Below are 23,899 nucleotides of genomic sequence, written 5' to 3'. Positions count from 1 at the left end.
AAGCAAAAACCAAGGTAAAGTGAGTGTGGATTAAGTTACTGTCTGTACATCTACCTCTGAACAGCGCCACAGAGCGAGAAAAAGACAGGAGCCCGAACAGGAAGAGTGTTCCTAACGCCAGCCAATTCGACGTCACGGTGTAATGCTCCAGGCGGTATCGCTGAAACACGAAGTGGTAACATTTCTAGAAAGAAAGAAAACTGCTCTGAAAAAAAGATACACCTTGCAGGATACACATCATCACAAGACATCATCATAACTTAAGAGGAAGGAAAAGAGGTTCTACCAAGAGTCTGAGCTTTTGCACACAGTGGGGTACCCACTCCACATTCTAAGATGAAAGCAAACTCTGCTAAACTGTCTGTAGATCAGCCTCACCAGAGGGCGTGCCAAGAGTCAAATCTCACTGGCTTCACAGGAAACTTAGTTGGATACTTCCCTAGTGACTAAAGTCCTAATAATTTACTTTAAAAAAAAATATTTAAATGAAAATGGCTTTTGGTAGTTTTGGTTTTTTTTTTTTTAATATATGAAGTATCTCAATCTATTCTGATGTAACTGGTGATTAACCTTCACTTTCCTTACTGACAAGTTTTCATCAAAGTTTTTAGTAACAACAAAATGTCTCATGACCAAACAAGAAGGAAACAGAATTCCCCTCATGGAACGTTAGGAAAATGCAGTTAATTATATGCTAAACTAACTTCACAAACTAGATGAATGTCATTAAGAATATATACACACCTGCATGAGTTCTGCAGCCTTTCAGCACCTTCCCATGAGACTTCCTTCCTGCCTTCTTTCCCTCTCAGACTAGAACTACTTTTGGAAAGCAATTTTGCAATACATAACAAGGGCCATAAATATGTTTGAACTCCTTTCATACTTTTTGGAATCTTTCCTAAGGAAACAATCCAAATACCTAAACAAAGATATTTATCCTAGCATTATTTATAATACTGAAATAAGTGAGCAACCTAAACTCTAACATAAATTACGTCTAACCGTTATATATAACCAATTCAATATATTATGTATTACATAATAATGTTATATAGTGTATCCAACTCAGAACACTATATTGCTATTAAAATGATGCATATAGACGTGGCAACATAATGATATAATTATATTAAGAGGGATAAGGTTACATGAACCCTAAACTACAAGCATAATAGATTCCGTTATATGATAGGCAAAAACGCTAGAAGGAGATTTTGTTTGGGCAGCAGGACTGATTTTTAGAAAGAGGTAAAAGAAAAATTATCCGTGATGAAGTTCAATTACTTTTATAATTAAAATTATTTTTAAAAACTATTGTCCTAACAAGGATGAGATTTTAAAGCATTATGCTACATGAAAGAAGTCAATCACAAAAGCCCACATATTCTATGATTTCGTTTATATGAAATGCCTAGAATAGGCAAAGCTATAGAGATACAAAGTACATTAGCTGTTGATTGTGACTGAGGAGATATTGGAGGGGGGCAGCTACAATAGCTAAAGGATTTTTGAGATGATGAAAATGCTATAAATTGAGTGGAGTAATGCTTACACAGACCTGTGAATAGCCTAGAAAACACTGTATCATATACTTTAAATGAGTAAATTCTGTGGTTTGCGAATTGTGCGTGCATGTGTGCTAACTCGTTTCAGTCCAGTCAGACTCCGAGATCCTATGGACTGTAGCCCGCCAGACTCTTCTGTCCCTGGGATTCTCCAGGCAAGAATACTGGAGAAGATTGCTGTGCCCGCCTCCAGGGGATCTTCCCCACCCAGGGACTGAACCCTTATCTCTTTCATCTAACCAGCATTGGTAGGCAGGTTCTTTACCACTAGCACCACCTGAGAAGCCCTTGTGAATTATATCTTATCATAAATCTGTTAAGGAAAAAAAACCTATTACCCAAATTATTCATTTTTTAATAATTGCAAATGGAGCAGAGGTTTAAAAAAAAAAAAAAAAAGAGTCCGACACTTCCAAGGCCATAAATACAGAAATATTCATGATTAGTTCTGACCTGGACAGGTTTTAAGCCAGGATTACAAGGTCCCATATCGCTAACTGCCTGAAGTAATCCCAAACACCTAAGCCAGTTTCATTCAGGTTTCATAACTGAAGAACAGACATTCCATTAGCTCCGCTGGGCTACTACCATCCTGTGCTAGGCTCATGTAACGACTTAAAAAAATTCCTTTCACAGCAATTGGGTTCTTATTGGCAAGAGAGACAAATTATTACTAACACAAATCAACACTGCAAATATGTGATCAGCAAACAACAGTACAGACAACGCCTAAGCAATCAAAGCTTCAGAATATGATCTGTATCACCTTTAATGTATGGATAACATATCTTAGGTGGAAGCATTCTGTAACCTGCCTTTAAGCTTTTTGAATGATTTAATGTGAAACAGAATGAAGCCGACATACATTTCCCTGAAACTCACCTGAAGTGCAGAAAGGGCCACAGCACCACAGAGACAGATAAGTGGATACACAGGGAAAAGAAATCTCTCCTCTTTGTGAGGCTGGATGAAGAAAATTATAAACCAAATATACATTGGAGCCAAGGTAAGCCAATATGGGTGGCCTAAATTCTGAACTGTAAAACACAGAAAAAAATATCCACCTTTCACCATATTAGACCAAAACAGCACATTTACTCTCAAAGTTCTCTTGATCTCAAACTCAGGCATATATCCTAGGGCCCCCCACTCTTTTATTCACACTTCCTCTGATATAATTAAGGAGTCAAATAGAAAGAGGTATATACTTCTTAGCTCTCCCAAGAGATCCAACATTTAAAGGTAGGTACAATGCTGGATTTAGCTGGAACACAAATGAATATCAGGTGAATGGGTAATAGAACTTAACAATTTCTACACTGGATGAAGAAAAAACACACCTCTCTCTCTCTCTCCAGAGAGAAGAGTCCTGCCACTAAGACTAAAGATTCTTGAGATTAACCAAAAGCATAACATAAGTTCACTTCTTAGACTTTAATTCTTCTGTTTACTACATTAATCTTCTTACATATATACCAAATAGCTATAGATCAAAGGAAAGAAACAGAGTTGGATTCTCAAACTCATCACTGGTTTCTGTCAAGCTAAAAATGACACTTTGTTTCAAAGAAAATATAAAACCATTCTTAAAGGAAGTTTGCTGAAGGAGTTTTCTCTCCTGTTTGGTAATGCACATCCATCCACTCTGTACCTCAAAATTAAAGCCAAGAATGTATTTTAAACCATATGAAAGAATTGCAGGAATTTAATGAACACTAAGACCCAAGCACCTGCTGGAAAGTTCCTGTGGTCATGGCTAGGTACATGGACACTGAGTGATAAGCCTACAACCCACAGTGAAGGCATCTCAAACTGTGCTCCCATTAGCGGTAACGAGTAGTACATGGGAAGCACCGACCAAGGGTGGACAGACAGCGCCCCCTGGTGTCCGTTATGTCTACGATGAGCGAGTTGAGGTGAAAGATCAGGGGTCATCAGAGCCCAGCTTAGCATTGCTTAACCTACTGCTCCTTAGTTACACATGCTTTTAAAAAAACAGGTGTCTTTTTTTTTGGCCTTGAGACATGCAGGATCTTAGTTCCCCAGCCAGGGACCAGGGGTCAACCCGGCACCACCTGCAGTGGAAGCACAGAGTCTTAACCATCAGGGAAGTTCCTGCAGAAATTCTTTAAGAATAAACATTCTTCAACTGCAATAACAAGTTTATCTTTTTTTTCACTTATGAAATTTTAGGCTATAATTTAGGGTATTTACCTTTCCAAGAAGTATTTTGGGTTGGAATTTTCTTTATTATAAAAAAAAAAGTTTATCTTCTACAAGTAAACAATCTTTTCTTCTTTTGCATCTTAGAAGCTAACAAACATATTTTAAAAATATGGCCTAAAATTTTGGAACATCCTCTATAAAACATTTATAGTTTCTGTTAAACTATATTCTGTTAAACTGTGTTAAACGTATTGTTGCTGTTATAAAATATACAAAGCGTATAAAGAAAAAACAGTCCTCAATTTCTTACTAGCTGGACATGTAGGTACATGGCACAATTTTAAACCAAAATTGGATTCCTACTTTAGAGAACAGCTTAATATACTGTTTTTGTTTTTACTGTTTTTATAGTTGTATCACAAGCATTTACAAATCTTCCACAAGTATAAATTATTTTTATTGTCAGAAAAAGCTACTTATCAAAAAAAAAAAAAAAGTGATCCTTAATAAACATAAGGAGTGGAGGAATGTGTTAATACCTCACGGGAACAAACAGCTGAATCCAAACGCAGGACACTATGTATGCAAGATGAGTGGCATGGTTTCTTTAGAAATCTTCAGGAGGACAAAGGTGAGGGGGGGGGAAACCTCTAGAAAAGCTTATGAAACGTAACACCAAATTCAGTATATGACTCATTTAGATCCTGCTTTAAACAAACTATAAAAGTTTTTTTTCCAGACAGTGTAGGAATCTAAATACTAGCTGGGCATTAGGTGATATTAAGAAAAAAACTGTTAATTTTGTTAGATAACGGCATCAGGGTTATGTTACAACAAAAGTTCTAAAATAAAGCAAAAGTGACTCTGAAGGCTGCTTTCATATTCTATGAACACAGCGAACTCGTTATAAACCACTAACTGTAGAAAAGCAGAATGGGAAATGGTATGGAGGGATCACCTGGCATCCAAACCAGAACGAAAAGTTGGAAATTAAATCTTCCAAAACTCAAACGAGTTTCTGCTCAGCTCTGTCTTCCAGTCAGAGCAAGCACCAAATGTGGGGGAATCTCTACATGGCTTAGTTTCCAGATTTTTGGTTGAATTTCCCAGAAATTGTTTGCCTCTAGAGTTGATTATCTTAAGCAATTTACCATACTAACATACACTTCTTTAAATAGGCTTATCTCCCAAGATTTTTTAAATGCTTTTGCCTCCCCAGATGATTCTATAAATCATACAGACTTCCTCACTTGCAATTATTAACCAGATTATCACATAGGTTAACACAGGTTGAATAAACTATAAACAGAGATGGAAAAATGCAATAAGCTAACCATTTCCATAGGAAGAAAATGGAAAATAAAATAAGTAGATTGTTTTTTTATTTCTTGGTATACATTGTTACTTCTCTTCCCTCCCCCCAAATCTATCTTTGCTTATTCCACTTACCATGAAATCTCTGCAGTAGGTATTCCATGAGAGAAGTCAGTGGTAAGACCAGGAGGGCTAAAGCAAAGACTACATTGAAATTCAGAAATCCATTAATTAAATAGAAATACCAAGGTTCTGTGCCTGAGGGAAATAAAGAGACATGAACTCATTAGTGGACGCCTCGGATACCTACTACAATGCTTGACTCCCAGTGTTCCTTGTCAAGCAAATTTGCTGGTCCAGTACCTCCTGTGAGAGCCCACAAGCCACTCCTCCCACCTTAGAAATCAGGTTTCAAATATTTAGCTCTCATGACCACCATTTGTTGTTGTTCAGTCGTCAAGTTGTGTCCAAGTGTTTAAGACCCCATGGACTGCAGCATACCAGGCTTCCCTGTCCCTCACCATCTCCCAGAGTTCGTCCAAATTCATGTCCATTTAATTGGTGATGCCATCCAACCATCTCATCCTCTGTCGCCCTCTTCTCCTTCTGCTGTCAATCTTTCCCAGCATCGGCATCTTTTCCAGTGAGTCAGCTATTCACATCAGGTGGTCAAAGTACTGGAGCTTCAGCTTCAGTCCTTCCAAAGAGTGTTCAGGGTTGCTATACTTTAAGATTGTCTGGTTTGATCTCCTTGCTTTCCAAGGGACTCTCAAGAGGCTTCTCCAGCACCACAGTTTGAAAGCATCAATTCTTCGGCGTTCTGCCCTTTATTGTTCATCTCTCACATCTGTACATGAGTACGGGACCACTATATCCAGCCCAAATTGCCAAGTCCAAATGGGACTAATACTTTTCAGAAAACCAAACAATATAAATAGCTTAGCAGCGATATTGTGATTTATAATAAGAAGTATTTATTTGGTCTTCACTCCCATTCCTAGGAGAGAGTGCCTAAAACGACCTTCCTAATTCCTAAAGTGGTAAGAAGTGTCTTTTGTTATGTTAATTCAGGGACTTCTGGCAAAGTCCTAGGTAACCTCAGGATGGGGACTAGTTGTGAGAGGAACCACCTAGTGATTGGAGGGTTAGAACTTTCAGTCCTGCCTTTCCCTCCTCTGGGAAGGGGAGAGGGTATAGCAATGGGGTTTAAACATTCAAGCAATGGTGCTCAAGTAATGAGACCTCCATAAAAACCCAAAAGGACAGTGTTCAGAGGGCTTCCCGGCAGGTAAACAGGTAGGGAGGCACAGGGGAGGAAGCAGGGATAGTGAAAGTGAAGTCGCTCAGTCGTGTCCGACTCTTTGCAACCCCATGGACTGTAGCCTACCAGGCTTCTCCATCCATGGGATTTTCCAGGCAAGAGTACCGGAGTGGGTTGCCATTTCCTTCTCCAGAGGATCTTCCCGACCCAGGGATCGAACCCGGGTCTCCCGCATCGCAGGCAGACGCTTTACCCTCTGAGCCACCAGGGAAGCACCACGTATCTTCCCGCCCACCCTGCCCTATGCATCTCTTCCATCTGGCTTGTCTCCTTTCTAATAAACTGGTCAACAGAAGTAAGTATTTCTGGAGTCCTGGGAGCCATGCTGGCAAATTAACTGAACCTGAGAAGGGGGCTGCTGGAACTTCTAATGTGGTCAGTCAGAAGCCCAGGTGACAACCTGGACTTTCAAATGGCACGAAGCAGAGGCCTCCCCACCGAGGGCTGGGGGGTGGCGGGGTGGGTGCAGTCCTACAGGGCTGAGCTATGAGGGCCTTGCCTATCCGTTTATCCTATCACATTCTAGTATCCTTCCCCCTGATGTGCTCAACCACTTTTCAACAGTGTCTGTTCAAGGGGACCTTCCACAAAAAAGCAGCGCCTTTCTGAGGAAAACCATGTTCAGAGACCCCAGACCCTGCTCAGCTTTTCGGATTCAGAATGAAACAACATGACCGAAAACGCAAGCCTTGCTCGCACAAGTTTTGATTCTTTAACTCCAAATCCTGAAACTCAAGCGATGAGAGACAGCCCCCTTTGGCACATTCCGCCGGTATTCATCTGCTCTTCCCTCCTGTGATTACTTCAATCAGGCAGTGAATGACACACGCGGGTTTTAATCACTGTGTGTTGTGACACCCGCCTTGCACCACAGCAATTTCCTGCAATCAGCATTGCTTAAAAGGGTAATCAGAAGGCAGAGGAATACTCAGAAAAGCCTGACATTTCTGCAGCTTGCACAGCAAAATAAGATTAGAAACCAAACCCATAAGGCGAGAAACGTCTAAGGGAGGAGGAAGATGCAGAGGGGACCCTGGGGAAGGACTCAGGTTTGACAGTGTGTCCACCTTTAGGGAAAGCTCCCTCCCTCCTGTCGAAACCCAGGGACAAGGACTGTCCAGGAAGAGAGACTTTGTCCCAGGCCAAGCTCATTAGAGATTTGTATCTTGTATTCTTTACAAATAATCTTTTAGGTTACAGAAAACTGCCGGCCTGCTAAGTCACTGCAGTCATGTCTGACTCTGCGACCCCGTGGACTGTAGCCCGCCAGGCTCCTCTGTCCATGGGATTCTCCAGGCAAGAGTATTGGAGTGGGTTGCCATTTCCTTCTCCTACAGAAAACTATTGGATGGTTTTATTTTCAAAATGGAAAACACATGCCTTTTCTGGGTTTTCATTACTATTTAACAGCATGTTTCCTAAATTGAGTCCTTTTCCACTCCAGTTTCCAGAGAAGTAAGTTTTCGCACAATCATCTCCTGACCGCCAGTGTGGAGGCAATGCTATCAACCCTGAGCCAACTTCTTCTTTACAAAATTCTGGAAATTTGACCCTGGGATGATAAAGCAGCGTGACTAGAAAAAAGGGGGTCACCCTTCACATCATCTACTACAGATGCTTAAACATCAACAGATAAAAGCCTTTCTCTTTGATCCTTGCTAATATATGCTTTTTCAAGGAAAGTCCTCTAGTGTTTTCCTCTTTACCACAACTTACTATGCCCTCCTGTTAGGGCTGTCTACTTTTTTTTTTTTTTAATTTGTTTATTTTAAGGCTGTCTACCTTTTAACCAAGGTATACTGTACGCTGAGATGTGGAACCAAAAGCATTAACTTGGTAAACTCAATTATTTTTATGTGTTAGAACCTCATAGATCAAGTTCATAGCGAGGCCATGAACATTTCATAATAGACTGTTACTTCCCTGAAGGATCGGGTAGAGACTAGGGAATAAGTCAAGATTTGGGAAGGTTCAAGTGACATGAGTCTTAAAAACAAGGGCAAAAGGGGACAAGGAATCGTGAATTCTGCTAACCAGTGTCCTCCCCTACCTGATGAGGCATCTACCTTATAAGAGTAAAAACCTGTATCTCTTTCAGGGAGACACTCAACACTGCTCTCAGAAATTATCAAAAGTGAACTATGTATTGTAGAAAAAAATATGTCAGAATGACAAGCTAAGCATTTAACTCGTGCAAAATGTGAGGTGAAAGGAAGCTGGAAGCAGGGTGCAGGGGGGCTCACCTATCTCCCTTTTCACGGAAAGTGCCTCAATCCCTTTCATTCAAATGAGCTCAAGGGAGCTTTGTCAGAGACTAAAAGAAGAAGGGATAATGTTTATTGTTCCATCGACTGAATGAAGGGGAACTACTTTATAGGCCTACAGTTTTACAGAACTCTAGGAACTAAATTATAATAAATCATCCTTACAAATGTCAAATTTGCACCACCAAGAGGAAAAATCCACCAAGGTTCAACACAAATGATTAACAAAACAAAGAAGGCTCCAGAACAGGTCATGCTAGTTGGTGACCTTAAGCACGCCTCCAAAGCCTCCTCTGGGGCTTCATCCTCTGCTGCTGCAGGACTGGAAAGCCGTGGGCCTTCTGACCAAGGGCTCTATCCTTTACCTTCTGAAATCTCCCGTCCTGTGGCCTGACAGATTTGATAAGACAGACACGCACAGATCATATCCTAAGCTCCCAGCAGCATCCCTGAGCAGACCTGCTGTCGTTCTTGAGAGAAGAGCACTTCTTACACCCATCCTCCCACACCTGTCCTCCCACGCTTCTCCCAGGCCTGTGTTCTCATCAGACAGCACAGCTCTTCACACAAAAATACTCAACCTCAACATCTGAGAACTTGAAATGTTACAAGGGGAAGAGGCCAAATCAGTGCCAAGCCTAGTCACTTTCGTTTTTGCAACACGAAATTTCACCTCTTTATCTTTGACCCCATAGAGACGTTTCACCTACAACTTTGCAACTTCCATGTCTACACTACTCTAAATTTCCTAAGCATTGAGTATTCTTGACCTCATGCAAGTAATTGTGAAAAACTGCCTCTGTCCCCTGGCTTCAAAAGTCAAGAGTCAGTCCAGGTCCGGAATGTGTCATTAATAAATGCTATTTGGCCAAAAAAAGGATAGAAAGGCCCCTTGGAAAACCAGGAACAATAGAGAGAATAAATATTTACAGGTTTTCCTCAATCTATGATGGGGTTAAGTCCTGATAAACCCATCATAAACTAAAAACATCGTAAGTCAAAAACACATTTAATACACCTAACATACCAAACACTGTAACTCAGCCTAGCCTACCTCTAACAAGGTCAGAACACTTACATTAGCCTACAGTTGGGCAAAAGTCACCTAACACCAAGCCTGTTTTATAAGACAGTGTTGGCGGTCTCATGTAATTTACTAGCTACAGTACTGAAAATGAAAAACAGAATGGTTGTCTGGATAAAGAATGGCTGTGACAGCTTCCACGGTTTACCCTCATGACGAGTGGCTGACTGGGAACGTAGCTCACTGCCACTGCCCAGCATTACGAGAGATACCTTATCGCCTACTGGAAAAAGATCAAAATTCAAAGTATAGTTTCTATGGAATATGTATTGCTTGCACACCATCATAAAGTCAAAAAAAATCATAAGTTGAAGCACCATAAGTTGGGGTGGGTTCTAAGCAGCTTCAGTCGTGTCCAACTCTTTGTGACCCCATGGACTGTAGCCCTCCAGGCTCCTATGACCGTGGGATTCTCCAGGCAAGAACACTGGAGTGGGTAGCCATGCCCTCCTCCAGGGGATCTTCCCAACTCAGGGATTGAACCTGCATCTCTTATGTCTCCTGCATTGGCAGGTGGGATCTGTACCACTAGCCCCACCTGGGAAGCCCCATAAGTTGGGGACCACCTGCATATTATTACAATCACAATGGAGAGATTGACATTATCTTGCTTACACCTGTGTAGTTCTTACCTAAAATTGGCTAATGCTGTAAAACGGCCTTAAGTTTTTAAAAACGAACTCAATATTCAATCTTTTTGGCTCAGCAGTCCGACATTTGACATTCTGTTCTTCTGCAGTGTGTCCACCTAGTGTCTTCCTGGCAAACTCCTACTCTTCCTTCCAGCTCAGCTCAAAGACCACCCCGTCTAAGAAGTCTTTCCTGACACCAACAGATGAACTTGCTCCTTCAATTCCCTATCATTCTACTGCTGCACATAACACATTGGACTATAATTAACTATTCATGTGTCTGCAGCCTTATCAGACAGCAAATTCTATGAGGAGCATAATCAATGATCAAAAGCAACTGATTGAATGTTTCTTTAACTGAACTCATTTATCCATTCATTCAAGAAGTATTTATAGGCTTATTAGGTTCTTATACTTAAGAAAGTGAAGTGAAAGTTTTTCACTTTCATGCACTGGAGAAGGAAATGGCAACCCACTCCAGTGTTCTTGCTGGAGAATCCCAGGGACAGAGAAGCCTAGTGGGCTGCCATCTATGGGGTTGCACAGAGTCGGACACGACTGAAGCGACTTAGCAGGAGCATACTTAAGAAAACACTAAGAGATGTATGTAAAAACTCTCAGCATAAAGCACTTAATCTAAAATTTTCAGATTAAAAAACCAAGTGCCACAGCTAACAAAGCACTTGAGGTGGGAGACTCTTTAAAAATAGCTGAAATATGCCCAAAAGTGCCAAACAAGTGAAAGAGTTTCCATGACAAAGACATGCTGTCTGTTTGACAACTGTACAGCAGCAAAGCATCTCTTAAAACATAAGTCTTAGGACTTCCCTGGTGGTCTGGTAATTAAGAATTCACCTTGCAGTGCAGGGGACGAGGGTTTAATCCCTGGTGGGGGAATAAAGATCTCACATGCCAAGACTATACTTTCGGGGATCATGTCTCTGCAATCTACAGATTCAGTGTAATCTCTATCAAATTACCAATGGCATTTTTCACAGAACTAGAACAAAAAATTTCACAATTTGTATGGAAACACAAAAGACCCTGAATAGCCAAAGCAGTCTTGAGAAAGAAGAATGGAGCTGGAGGAATCAACCTTCCTGACTTCAGATTAAACTACAAAGCTACAGTCATCAAGACAGTATGGTACTGGCCCAAAACCAGAAATACAGACCAATGGAACAACACAGAAAGCACAGAAATAAACCCTTGCACCTATGCGTACCTTATTTTTGACAAAGGAGGCAAGAATATACAATGGGGCAAAGACAGCCTCTTCAATAAACGGTGCTAGGAAAACTGGACAGCTACATGTAAAAGAATGAAATTAGAACACTTCCTAACCCCATACACAAAGATAAATTCAAAATGGATAAAAGACCTAAATGTAAGACCAGAAACTATAAAACTCTTAGAGGAAAACATAGGCAGAACACTCGACATAAATCAAAGCAAGATCCTCTGTGACCCATCTCCTAGAGTAATGGAAATAAAAACAAAAGTAAACAAGTGGGACCTGATTAAACTTAAAAGCTTTTGCACAGCAAAGGAAACTATAAGCAAGGTGAAAAGACAAGCCTCAGGATGGTAGAAAGTAATAGCAAATGAAACAACTGACAAAGGATTAATTTCCAAAATATACAAGTAGTTCACACAACTCAATACCAGGAAAACAAACGACTCAATCAAAAAGTGGGAAAAAGACCTAAACAGACATTTCTCCAAAGAAGACATACAGATGGCTAACAAACACATGAAAAGATGTTCAACATCACTAATTATTAGAGAAATCCAAATAAAAACTACAATGAGATATCACCTCACACAGGTCAGTATGGCCACCATCAAAAATCTACAAACAATAAATGCTGGAGAGGGTGTGGAGAAAAGGGAACTCTCTTGCACTGTTGGTGGGAATGTGAACTGATACAGCCACTATGGAAGACGGTATGGAGATTCTTCAAAAAACTAGGAATAAAACCACCCTATTATCCAAAGAAATCCCACTCTTAGGTATACCCTGAGGAAAGCAAAACTGAAAAAGACACACGTATCCCACTGTTCATTGCAGCACTATTTACAATAGTTAGAACAAGGAAACAACCTAGATGCCCATCGACAGATGAATGGATAAAGAAGTTGCAGTACATATACACAATGGAACATTACTCAGCCATAAAAAGGAATGAATTTGAGTCAGTTCTGATGAGGTGGATGAACCTAGAACCTATTATACAGAGTGAAGTGAGTAACAAAGAGAAAGATAAATATCATATTTTAACACACATATATGGAATCTAAAAAAGTGGTACTGAAGAGTTTATTTACAGGGCAGCAAAGAAGAAACAGACATAGAGAATAGACTTATGGGCATAGGGAGAGGGGAGGAGAGGGTGAGATGTGTGGAAAGAGTAACATGGAAACTTACATTACCATATGTAAAATAGATAGCCAATGGGAATTTGCTGTATGTCTCAAGAAACTCAAACAGGGGCACTGTATCAATCTAGAGAGGTGGGACGGGGTGGGAGATGGGAGGGAGGTTCAAAAGAGAGGGGATATATGTGTACCTGTGTTGAGGTTTGACAGAAAACAAAATTCTGTAAAGCAATTAATCTTCAATAAAAAAATAAATAAAATTTAAAAAAAGATCTCACATGCCACAGAACAACCAGGTCTGCATGCCACAAATACTGAGTCTAAATGCTCCAGAGCCCACAGGCCACAACTAGAAAGTTCACGCTCTTCACAACTAAAGAGTCTATGCACCGCAACGAAAGATCCCACGTGACACAACTAACACCCAACACAGCCAAGTAAACAAATACATATTTTTAAAAAGATTAGTCTTTCATATTTAGTGAATGGACTCAACAATTACAATAAAATTAGCTGACAGTGGTAAAGTACTACTTCACCTGGTCAAAGATATGGTTTTTCCAGTAGTTGTGTATGGATGTGAGAGTTGGACTATAAAGAAAGCTGAGTGCTGAAGAATTGATGCTTTGAACTGTGGTGTTGGAGAAGACTCTTGAGAGTCCCTTGGACTGCAAGGAGATCCAACCAGTCAATGCTAAAGGAGATCAGTCCTGAGTGTTCATTGGAAGGACGGATGCTGAAGCTGAGACTCCAATACTTTGGCCACCTGATGCAAAGAACTGACTCATTTGAAAGGACCCTGATGCTGGGGAAGATTGAGGGCAGGAGGAGAAGGGGATGATAGAGGATGAGATGGTTGGATGCCATCACCGATGCAGCGGACATGAGTTTGAGTAAGCTCTGGGAAGTGGTGATGGACAGGGAAGCCTGGTGTGCTGAAGTCTACGGAGTTGCAAAGAGTTGGACACAGCTGAGTGACTGAACTGAACTGATTCTTTTTTATTTATTTTGGTTGCACTGGGTCTTTATTGCTGCACACAAGCTTTCCCTAGTTGCAGAGAGTGGGGGTTACTCTCTAGTTGCTATTCTCTAGGTGCGTGGGCTTCTCATGGAGCAGAGCACAGGCTCCAGGGCGCATGCACTCGAGCAGCGGTGGCTCACAGGCTCAGTAGCTGTGGCTTGCAGGCTCTAGAGCTCGGGCTCAGTAGCTGCTGCACCTGGTTTTGGTTGCTTCACGACCTGTGCAATCTTCACAGTTCAGGGCTCGAACCCATGCCTCCTAGCAGGCGGATTCCTATCCACCGTGCTAACAGAGGAAGTCCTACTTCTATTATTCTTAACTTGTACGAAGACAATCCCAACCTAGCACACAACAGGCCTGAACAAAATAGTTCTAGGATATAATAGCGATCCGGGCACTGATGCAATCTGAGGGGTATTCCAGAACGTGCTCATTCTTTCATTCACGCATGAGAAATCTTTACTAAAGACCTAGAATACAGAAAGACTACCAACTCCTAGGTGGAATAAATATTCTCTGCAAGCCTGCTAAAGCAAAATGGCATTAACATGGAAATCAGACACTCTTGAAGATTTGTCAAATCCAAAGATGAGAAAAAAGCAAAAAAATTCTACCACCAAAGAGCACCCCCGAAAGTCTAGCTGGCTGCACATCAGTCCTGTGGATGCCCACATGACAGTTCTCTAGGGAAGCCCGTGGCTCAGTGGTAAGGAATCCACCTGTAGTATAGGAGACGTGGGTCCAATCCCTGGGTCAGCAAGATCCCCTGGAGAAGGAAATGGCAACCTACTCCAGTATTCTTGCCTGGGAAATCCCACGGACAGAGGAACCTGATGGACTACAGTCTGTTGTTCTTCAGTCACTCATCCACGTCCAACTATTTGTGACCCCGTGAACTGCAGCATGCCAGGCTTCCCGGTCCTTCACTGTCTCCCAGAGCTTGCTCAAACTCAGGTCCATTGAGTCGGTGATGCCATCCAACAATCTCATCCTTTGTCATTCCTTTCTCCTGTCCTCAATCTTTCCCAGCATCAAGGTCTTTTCCCAATGAGTCAGCTCTTCGCATCACATGGCCAAAGTACTGGAGCTTCAGCCTCAGCATCAGTCCCTCCAATGAATGTTCAGGATTAATTTCCTTTAGGATTGACTGCTTAGATAACCTTATAGTCCAAGGGACTCTCAAGAGTCTTTTCCAACACCACAGTTCAAAAGCATTAATTCCTCAGTGTTCAACCTTATTTATGGTCCAACTATCACATCCATACATGACTACTGGAAAAATCAATAGCATGATTATACAAACCTTTGGCAGCAAAGTAATGTCTCTGTTTTTTAATATGCTGTCTAGGTTGGTCGTAGTTTTTCTTCCAGGGAGGAAGCATCTTTGAATTTCATGGCTGCAGTCACCATCTGCAGTGATTTTGGAGCCCAAGAAAATAAAGCCTTTCATTGTTTGCATAGCTTCCCCATCTATTTGCCATGAAGTGATGGGACTGGATGCCATGATCTTAGCTTTCTGAATGTTAAGTTTTAAGCTTTTTCACTCTCTTTCACCTTTATCAAGAGGCTCTTTAGCTCCTCTTCGCTTTCTGCCGTAAGGGTGGTGTCACCTGCATATCTGAGGTTATTGATTTTTCTCCCAGAAATCTTGATTCCAGTTTGTGCTTCATCCAGTCCAGCATTTCTCATGATGTACTCTGCATATAAGTTAAATAAGCAGGGTGACAATATGCAGCCTTGACGTACTCCTTTCCCAATTTGGAACCAGTCCATTGTTCCATGCTCAGCTCTAACTGTTGTTTCTTCATCTGCATACAGGTTTCTCAAGAGGCAGGTCAGGCGGTCTTGTATTCCTATCTCTTGAAGAATTTTCCACAGTTTGTTGTAATCCACACAGTCAAAGGCTTTAGCATACTCAATGAACCAGAAGTAGATGTTTTTCTGGAATTTCCTTGCTTTTTCTAGGATCCAACAGATATGGGCAATTTGATCTCTGGTTCCTCTGCCTTTTCTTTTTTTTTTTTTTGTAAAGCTGCAGCGCGAGAACTGCGAGGGAATGTTCTCGCGAGACCCAGTCTCAGCAGCCTTTCTTCCTGAGGCTCCGCCCCCCAGTCCCTCTGCCTTTTCTAAATCCAGCTTGAACATCTGGAAGTTCTCGGTTCACGTACTGTTGAAGCCTAACTTGGAGGATTTTGAACATGACCTTGCTAACGTGAAATGAGTGCGATTATGCAGCAGTTTGAACATTCTTTGGTACTGCCCGCCTTTGGTATTGGAATGAAAACTGACCTTTTCCAGTCCTGTGGCCACTGCTGAGTTTTCCAAATTTGCTGGCATATTGAGTGCAGCCCTTTCACAGCATCATCTTTCAGGATTTGAAATAGCTCAGCTGGAATTCCATCACCTCCACTAGCTTTGCTCCTAGTGAGGCTTCCTAAGGCCCACTTGATTTCACATTTCAGGATGTCTGGCTCTAGGTGAGTGATCATACCATCATGATTATCTGGGTCATGATGATCTTTTTTGTATAGTTCCTCAGTGTATTCTTGCCACCTCTTCTTAATATCTTCTGCTTCTGTTAGGTCCATACCATTTCTGTCCTTTATTGAGCCCATCTTTGCATGAAATGTTCCCTTGGCATCTCTAATTTTCTTGAGGAGATCTCTAGTCTTTCCCATCCTATTGTTTCTATTTCTTTGCATTGATCACTTAGTAAGGCTTTCTTATTCTTGCTGTTATTTGGAACTCTGCATTCAGATGGGTATATCTTTCCTTTTCTCCTTTGCCTTTCACTTCTCTTCTTTTCTCAGCTATTTGTAAAGCCTCCTCAGATGACCATTTTGCCTTTTTTTCTTCTTGAGGAAGGTTTTCATCGCTGCCTCCTATACAATGTCATGAACCTCCATCCATAGTTCGTCAGGCACTCTTGTCTATCAGATCTAACCCCTTGAATCTATTTGTCACTTTCACTGTATAACCGTAAGGGATTTGATTTAGGTCATACCTGAATGGCCTAGTGGTTTTCCCTACTTTCTTCAATTTAAGTCTGAATTTTGCAATAAGGAGTCCATGATCTGAGCCACAGTCAGCTCCCGGTCTTGTTTTTGCTGACTGTATAGAGCTTCTCCATCGTCGGCTGCAAAGAATATAATCAATCTGATTTCAGTATTGACCATCTGGTGATGTCCATGTGTAGAGTCATCTTTTGTGTTGTTGGAAGAGGGTGTCTGCTATGACCAGTGCATTGTCTTGTAAACTGTTAGCCTTTTCCCTGCTTCATTTTGTACTCCAAGGCCAAACTTGCCTGTTACTCCAGGTATCCCTTGATTTCCTACTTTTGCATTCCAGTCCCCTATGATGAAAAGGACATCTTTTTTTGGTATAACTGGCAAGTAACTTCTGCCATCTTGGAGGTTACTCACTGGCTACAGTCCATGGGATCACAAAAGAGTAAGACACAACTTAGTGAGTGAACAACAATAATAATATGACAATAATTCCTTCTTTCCCAATAAAGCTTCTATCAGTAGGAAAGTGATCAATTCTTGGACATTCAACATACCAAAATCTGAACTGAAGCTAACCCAGGTTCACTAAAGCAGGTGGAACAGAGCCCCAAGGACTGTTCCCCATAAAACCTGGCTGAAATGAACAGCAGATGCCAACATCCAGGCAAAGACTGGCCACTGCTCTCTGGATCCCAAAACCTACTCACTGTTAAACCAGAAATATAAACTTAGGTCAGAATTTATTCTTTTTTCCCTACTCTATCAACATACTTATTTTTAGATGTAAAAACTTCACCAATCTAGAGGAATATACAAGTTAAAAAACTTTCATAGGCTCTCACACAAAGTTTTACAAATAAGCAGTCAGAATACCAATATGTAATAACCCATTTAAAAGGTACAGAAGTCAATTTTTCAAAATTAAACTCAAATTAACACAATTTATTCACCCATATATAATGCATATTATGCTTCTAATAGGCTCCATGTAAACCAACTTCTAATATCCGTCTAGATCCAGAAGTGAGTCCCCCTTCTATTGTCTTGTGGAATCAAGTAAAATTTTACGAGTAAACTAAAACAATGGGCAAATTAAAACCTGCAGCTCTCCCTAGATAAAGGGAGACCCCTAGAGGCAAAAGCTGAAAAAAATTCTCTCCATATCCTTAGGGATCTTAGAGGCACGTCAAGAAGTCTGTCAAAATCCCTTCACTTGGCAATTATTCTCTATGCAGTTTGTAAATTCATTTTATTTTTAACCTACTACTTGTCATCTAAAACGACAATGTTCCCCAAATCCCAGGTGGTGGTTGTCCTGTCGCTAGGTTGTATCTGACTCTTTGCAACCCCATGGACTCTTGCTCAAGTAAATTTCACTCACACACTTACTCTAAATCTTATTCAGTCTGTTGGTTCTGTTGGCAAAGTGGTAAAGAAAAATGAGCATGGGTTAAACTGATTAGAGAGACAGAGATAACATTGATGTGTTTCACACCGGAATATAAGATAATCACATACACAGAAAGATCTGAGATCTTCAGAAGGTTAAGTCAGAAGAAACTATGCTTATTTAATGAGAAGTTATCTTATACAATGTTTACTGACTTGACTGATCTGATCAGAAAGATCTCTAGCTTATCCCTCTGTAGTGGTCACTAACTAAAATGCTCTCAGGCCTCCCCGCCCCCGCCAGCTACAAAAAAAAAAAACAGGCTCCAGGGCTGGTTGGAAAAGGGAAAAAATAAAAGACTAGCGGAGAGAAAACCATCAGGCAAGGGGTGGAGATGGACACAAACTGGAGAACCAAGCCCAGACTGCTCCACCACAAGTGGCTCAGACGGTAAAGAACTTGCCTGCAATTCAGGAGACCCGAGTTCAACCCCTGGGTTGGGAAGATCTCCTGGAGTAGGAAATGGCAACCCCTCCAGTATCCTTGCCTGGAGAATTCCATGGACTGAGGAGCCTGGCAGGCTGCAGTCCATGGGGTCACAAAGAGTCAGATACAACTTAGCAACTAAACCAGCACCAGACTAAAGGCATTCCCTTTTTTCCCCTCTTAATGCTAAGCTGGCCAGACTATCCACCCTCTCAAGCTGACCTCACCCTCATTTGCTACACTTTGTCTACAGATTTTGGGAACTTTCTCCCCTAATGCAAAATACTAAAGTAACACAAATTATTGGGTTGGCCAAAAGGTTCATTCAGGTTTTGGCCAACCCAACAAAAAAATGAAAAAGGAAAACCAAATGTGTACTTGTATAGAAAATGCCTGGAGGAATATTTTCCAAGGTGTTAACAATAGCTATCTGGGGATGATGAGATTATGAATGTTTTAATCATCTTATTTTTGTTATATTCTTGATTTTCTAATGAGAAGAGAAGAAAGTAACTTAATTTTAAATAAGGAGCATCAAAAGCCAAGGCATGCCCGACAGAGTCCTTACCGCTCTGTAACTGAGAATAGGAGGCTGCAAGACTAAGAGGAAGCCAGAACTGAGTACCACGTTAATCAAGGAAAAATATTTAGTTGCCACATATCACCACTGTGCTGTGTTCAAACATCATTTATTTTTAAATAAGAAAAGAAGATTACCTTTTGTTTAAATAACAAAAGGCGATCTTTGATAAATGAAGCAACTGAATTAAAATTTCAAAGCTGAGGCCAATTAAACTATCTCCCAACGCTTCCCTCACTTCATACAGCCTTACCATAAAGATCAGGTCCATGAGGAGTAAAGACATTATACAAAACTATGTTGAGTGGTGCAATCACCAGCTTCCCGTAATAGTAGCTGTCAATGCCCACCACAGGCACCTAAAACAGAGCAGAAAACAAAGCAATTGTAGAGTTTGGCTACAACTAGCATCCTCACAATGCTAAGAGTATAGACTTCAGAATGAAAAACTGAATCAACTCCTAAGGCTCTCTTTTCCACCCACACCACAGGTTGCTTTTGTTAAAACTTTAGAACAAAATAACGTAAAAAGACAACTCACCAGAAACAGCACTAGAGCAACCAACGACCAATGAAAGAAATTCTTCCACCTCTGTTTCATGATCAGCAGATCAAAGGCAATAGGTAAACTATTTAACAGAGAGACAGAAAGTGGGCAGTTAAATACTCAGAATACAGACTCAAACAGGACAGATTCACACTTAACTCATGCTGAATTGAGAATCAAATGTCTCTAGCAACTACTGTGAGGGAAGAAGGTGGTACAAGAAAGGGTGTCTTCTCAAAAATAAAAATGTGATCTCTTCAGAGGACTCATCAGAGGATGATGCATTCCACAGTGCACAAGAAATACAAATACTCAGCTTCAGAGTGAGCTCCATTTTATACGTATTTATGTGCAGTGGGCACTTACAATATATTAATCATAACTAAACGACCTTATTGTCCTACTCCCACCCTGCCAAATAAACACTTATTTCTCCCTTCCATGATTAGCACTTTAGTAATAAAATAATATTACACACTTTCACTTCAATTCTGATATATCCCTTTCCAATATGTAATATTGTTCCAATATGCAATATGCGCCCTTCTTCCTTTCACTTGAATTTCTCAGGCAAGTAGCATATGTGCATTGCCTTCACTATTTCTTCCTTAAGGCCTAACGTCAAGTTATTAAGACTGATCTGAGGTCACCAGGAATTTCCTCTCTGCCAGACCCAGTATCTTTCCACAACCCCATCTCCCTTTGTCTTTCTGTTGCACTTGACACAAAGCATCTGTTCCTTCCTCTTTAGACTCCCTGGCTCCATGCTTTTTTCTGGGCTCTTCCCTAGTCCTCCTTTCAGGCTTTCTTCCCTATCCCATGGTGAGCCTTACCATGGTCCTAGCTCCCAAAGACAAGGTTCTACTTTTCTCTCTCTACACTCACTTTCTCAGCAGGTGCTTCAACTCCTGTTCCATGAACAATCACTTTCATACTCATGACTTCTTAATCTAGGACACTAGTCAGAGCTTTACCCATGATCCAGTCACAGTGAGTTCCCTCCCACACCAATCTGTTTACTTACACCGAATCTACCCAGTGTCAACTGCAGGCTCTGCTCCGGCCTCCCCCACGAGATCTCTGCATTTACACGGCACTATCATTGCTATCATCTATTTGGCCGTGTCATGTGGACATCTCTCTATGATCTGAAATTCCACATTCTATTAACTAAATATTGCATTGACATTCCATTTTTTTTCTCCCCAACTAGTTATACTTCCATGAAAATGTTAGCTGCTCAGTTGTGTCTGACTCTGAGACACCATGGACTGTTGTCCACCAGGCTCCTGTCCGTGGAATTCGACAGGCGAGAATACTTTAGTGGGTTGACATTCCCTTCTCCAGGGGATCTTCCCAATCCAGGGATTGAACCTGGTCTCCTGCAATGCAGGCACATTCTCTACCATCTGAACCCCCAGTCACATTTCCATAGCAGCTGCATTTCTCCTTTGATAAGTCAATAAATGAGAGCACAGTGCTGAGTAATTAACTGTGATCCCAATCACTAATCAAAACACCCAAACTCAGAGGTATTTGAGGAACTCACAATGTTGAATGTAGATCCAGTAAAAAGGAAAAGGAATGGAGAGACTGAAAAAAGGAGGATGGAAGATGTAAAAATGAGGAAACCATAAGGCCTTGTGAGTCACATTAAAGTCTGGACACCATCACTAGAAAGGAATGAAGTACTGATATATGTCATAACGTGGATGACTCTTGAAAACATGTAAAGTAAAAGAAGCCAGACACAGAAGACCATACTGTATGATTCTATTTATATAAAATCTCCAGAACAGGCACATGGAGTAGATTTTTGTGTCCAGAGACACAAAGTAGATTAATGGATGTCATCTGCTGCTAAGCTGCTAAGTCACTTCAGTCGTGTCCGACTCTGTGCGACCCCATAGACGGCAGCCCAGCAGGCTCTGCCGTCCCTGGGATTCTCCAGGCAAGAACACTGGAGTGGGTTGCCATTTCCTTCTCCAATGCATGAAAGTGAAAAGTGAAAGTCGCTTTTCGACTTTTAAAGTCTGACTCTTAGCAACCCCATGGACTGCAGCCTACCAGGCTCCTCTGTCCATGGGATTTTCCAAGCAAGAGTACTGGAGTGGGGGGTCATTGCCCTCTCCGGGATGTCAACCTAGACAGCATATTAAAAAGCAGAGACATTACTTTGCCAACAAAGGTCTGTCTAGTCAAGGCTATGCTTTTTCCAGTGGTCATGTATGGATGTGAGAGTTGGACTATAAAGAAAGCTGAGAGCCAAAGAATTGATGCTTTTGAACTGTGGTGTTGGAGAAGATTCTTGAGAGCCCCTTGGACAGCAAGGAGATCCAACCAGTTCATCCTAAAGGAAATCAGTCCTGAATATTCATTGGAAGGACGGATGCTGAAGCTGAAACTCCAATACTTCGGCCACCTGATGCAAAGAACTGACTCATTTGAAAAGTCCCTGATGCTGGGAAAGACTGAAGGCAGAAGGGGATGACAGAGGATGAGATGGTTGGATGGCATCACAGACTGCATGGACATGAGTTTGAATAAACTCCAGGAATTGGTGATGGACAGGGAGGCCTGGCATGCTGTGGTCCATGGGGTTGCAAAGAGTTGGACACGACTGAGCGAATGAACTAAAGACTGGTAGGTTTGGGGACAAAAGGAAGTTACTGCTGAAGGGTACAGGTTTCTTTTAGGGATGATGAATGTTCTAAAACTGACTCTGATGATGGTTGTATAACTGTATAAAAACCATTGAATTACACAAGTTAAGTGAGTGAATTATATGGTATATTATGTATAAGGTATATTACTGAATTACATCTCAGTAAAGCTGTTTAAGAAAATGTTTGGACACCACAGAGCAGGGGTTGGCCAACTTTTTATTTAAGGGACCTGATAGTGTATATTTTAGCCTTTGCAGAACCTAAAGTTCTGCTTTGGTCTCTGCTGCATATTCCTCTGTGTGTGTGTGTGCGTGTGCGTGTGCGTGTGTGCACATACACACACACACACGGGCACGCATTCTCTAAAAATGTAAAATTTCTCAGTTCTTGGGCTGCACAAAAACAGGCCACCTGAATGTGTGACCCACAGGCTATAGACTGCCTTCTCTGTGACACAGAACAATGGAGAATCTATTATGGAGTTTAAGACAAAACAGAGAGCGATAAAATCATATTTGCATTGTAGGAAGATAACTCTAGTTTGAGTACGGAGAGGAGATTTATAAGGACTAAGACTACAGATGGGAAGAACATTTAGGAGGCTGCATCAAGGAACAGAGAGAGGTGAAGATAAGAAGATTCAAAAGACATTCAAGAGGCATAAGACAGGACATGAGAAAGAAAAGAGTCACAGAGGATTTTCAGGTCCTGGCCCAGCACAGATGGTGGTACCACTTACTGGGCTAGAAACACAGTGAAGGACAGATACGGAGGGTAGATGATGAGTTCAGCTTTGTACACGTTTAGCTATGTAAATGGAGATATCTAATAGGCAGCCATAGATATGAGGGAGGCTCAAGAGATGACTGGACTAGATATAAAGATATGGGACTCATCAAGATGATGGAGAGACAACAGAAAGTACAGAAGAGGGTCCCACATAAAACCTTGAGAAATATAATAATCTGAGAATGATATGCAGAAGAGAAGAGAAGATTGGAAGTGGGGAAACCAGCCTTTAAAATCCAAACAAGGAAATTTTAAGTGTTTATTCTCTGACTTCATAACTCCCTTTAAAAAATGTATTCTATAGATAAATTTCCATAACGCATGTAAAAGAATGTTTGCTAAATTATTGTGTATAATAACAAAAAAGAAACTGAAAACCAAATGCCTACCAACAAAGCAATGGTTAAATAAATTACGGACAGCCATACAATAATGGAATGTTATTGCCAATTCAGACTTAAATTGAACAAAGTAGGGAAAACCACTAGACTATTCAGGTATGACCTAAATCAAATCCCTTATGATTATACAGTGAAAGTGAGAAATAGATTCAAGGGATTAGATCTGATAGACAGAGTGCCTGAAGAACTATGGACAGAGGTTGTGACATTGTACAGGAGGCAGCGATCAAGACCATCCCCAAGGAAAAGAAATGCAAAAAGGGAAAATCTTTGTCTGAGGAGG

At 41.1% G+C, this 23,899-nt stretch overlaps 1 protein-coding gene across 1 annotated transcript in view; it reads right to left on the bottom strand.

Annotated features, from left to right (window-relative positions):
• ALG9 (ALG9 alpha-1,2-mannosyltransferase) overlaps window positions 1–23,899 on the bottom strand; it is a 114,786-nt gene that overhangs the window by 66,991 nt on the left and 23,896 nt on the right. Inside the window, exons 7-11 of the mRNA XM_070384232.1 lie at window positions 19,755–19,842; window positions 19,467–19,572; window positions 5,184–5,306; window positions 2,451–2,605; window positions 55–184 (exon numbers count right to left, since the gene is read on the bottom strand). Of these exons, the coding sequence (XP_070240333.1) occupies window positions 55–184; window positions 2,451–2,605; window positions 5,184–5,306; window positions 19,467–19,572; window positions 19,755–19,842 (602 nt within the window). The remainder of the gene's footprint in view (window positions 1–54; window positions 185–2,450; window positions 2,606–5,183; window positions 5,307–19,466; window positions 19,573–19,754; window positions 19,843–23,899) is intronic.

The sequence above is a fragment of the Bos mutus genome, chromosome 15 (genome assembly GCF_027580195.1).
Source record: "Bos mutus isolate GX-2022 chromosome 15, NWIPB_WYAK_1.1, whole genome shotgun sequence".
NCBI classification, from domain to species: domain Eukaryota; kingdom Metazoa; phylum Chordata; class Mammalia; order Artiodactyla; family Bovidae; genus Bos; species Bos mutus.
The sequence above is the reverse complement of the archived record's forward strand: the minus strand, read 5'-3'. Positions and strand labels throughout refer to the sequence as shown.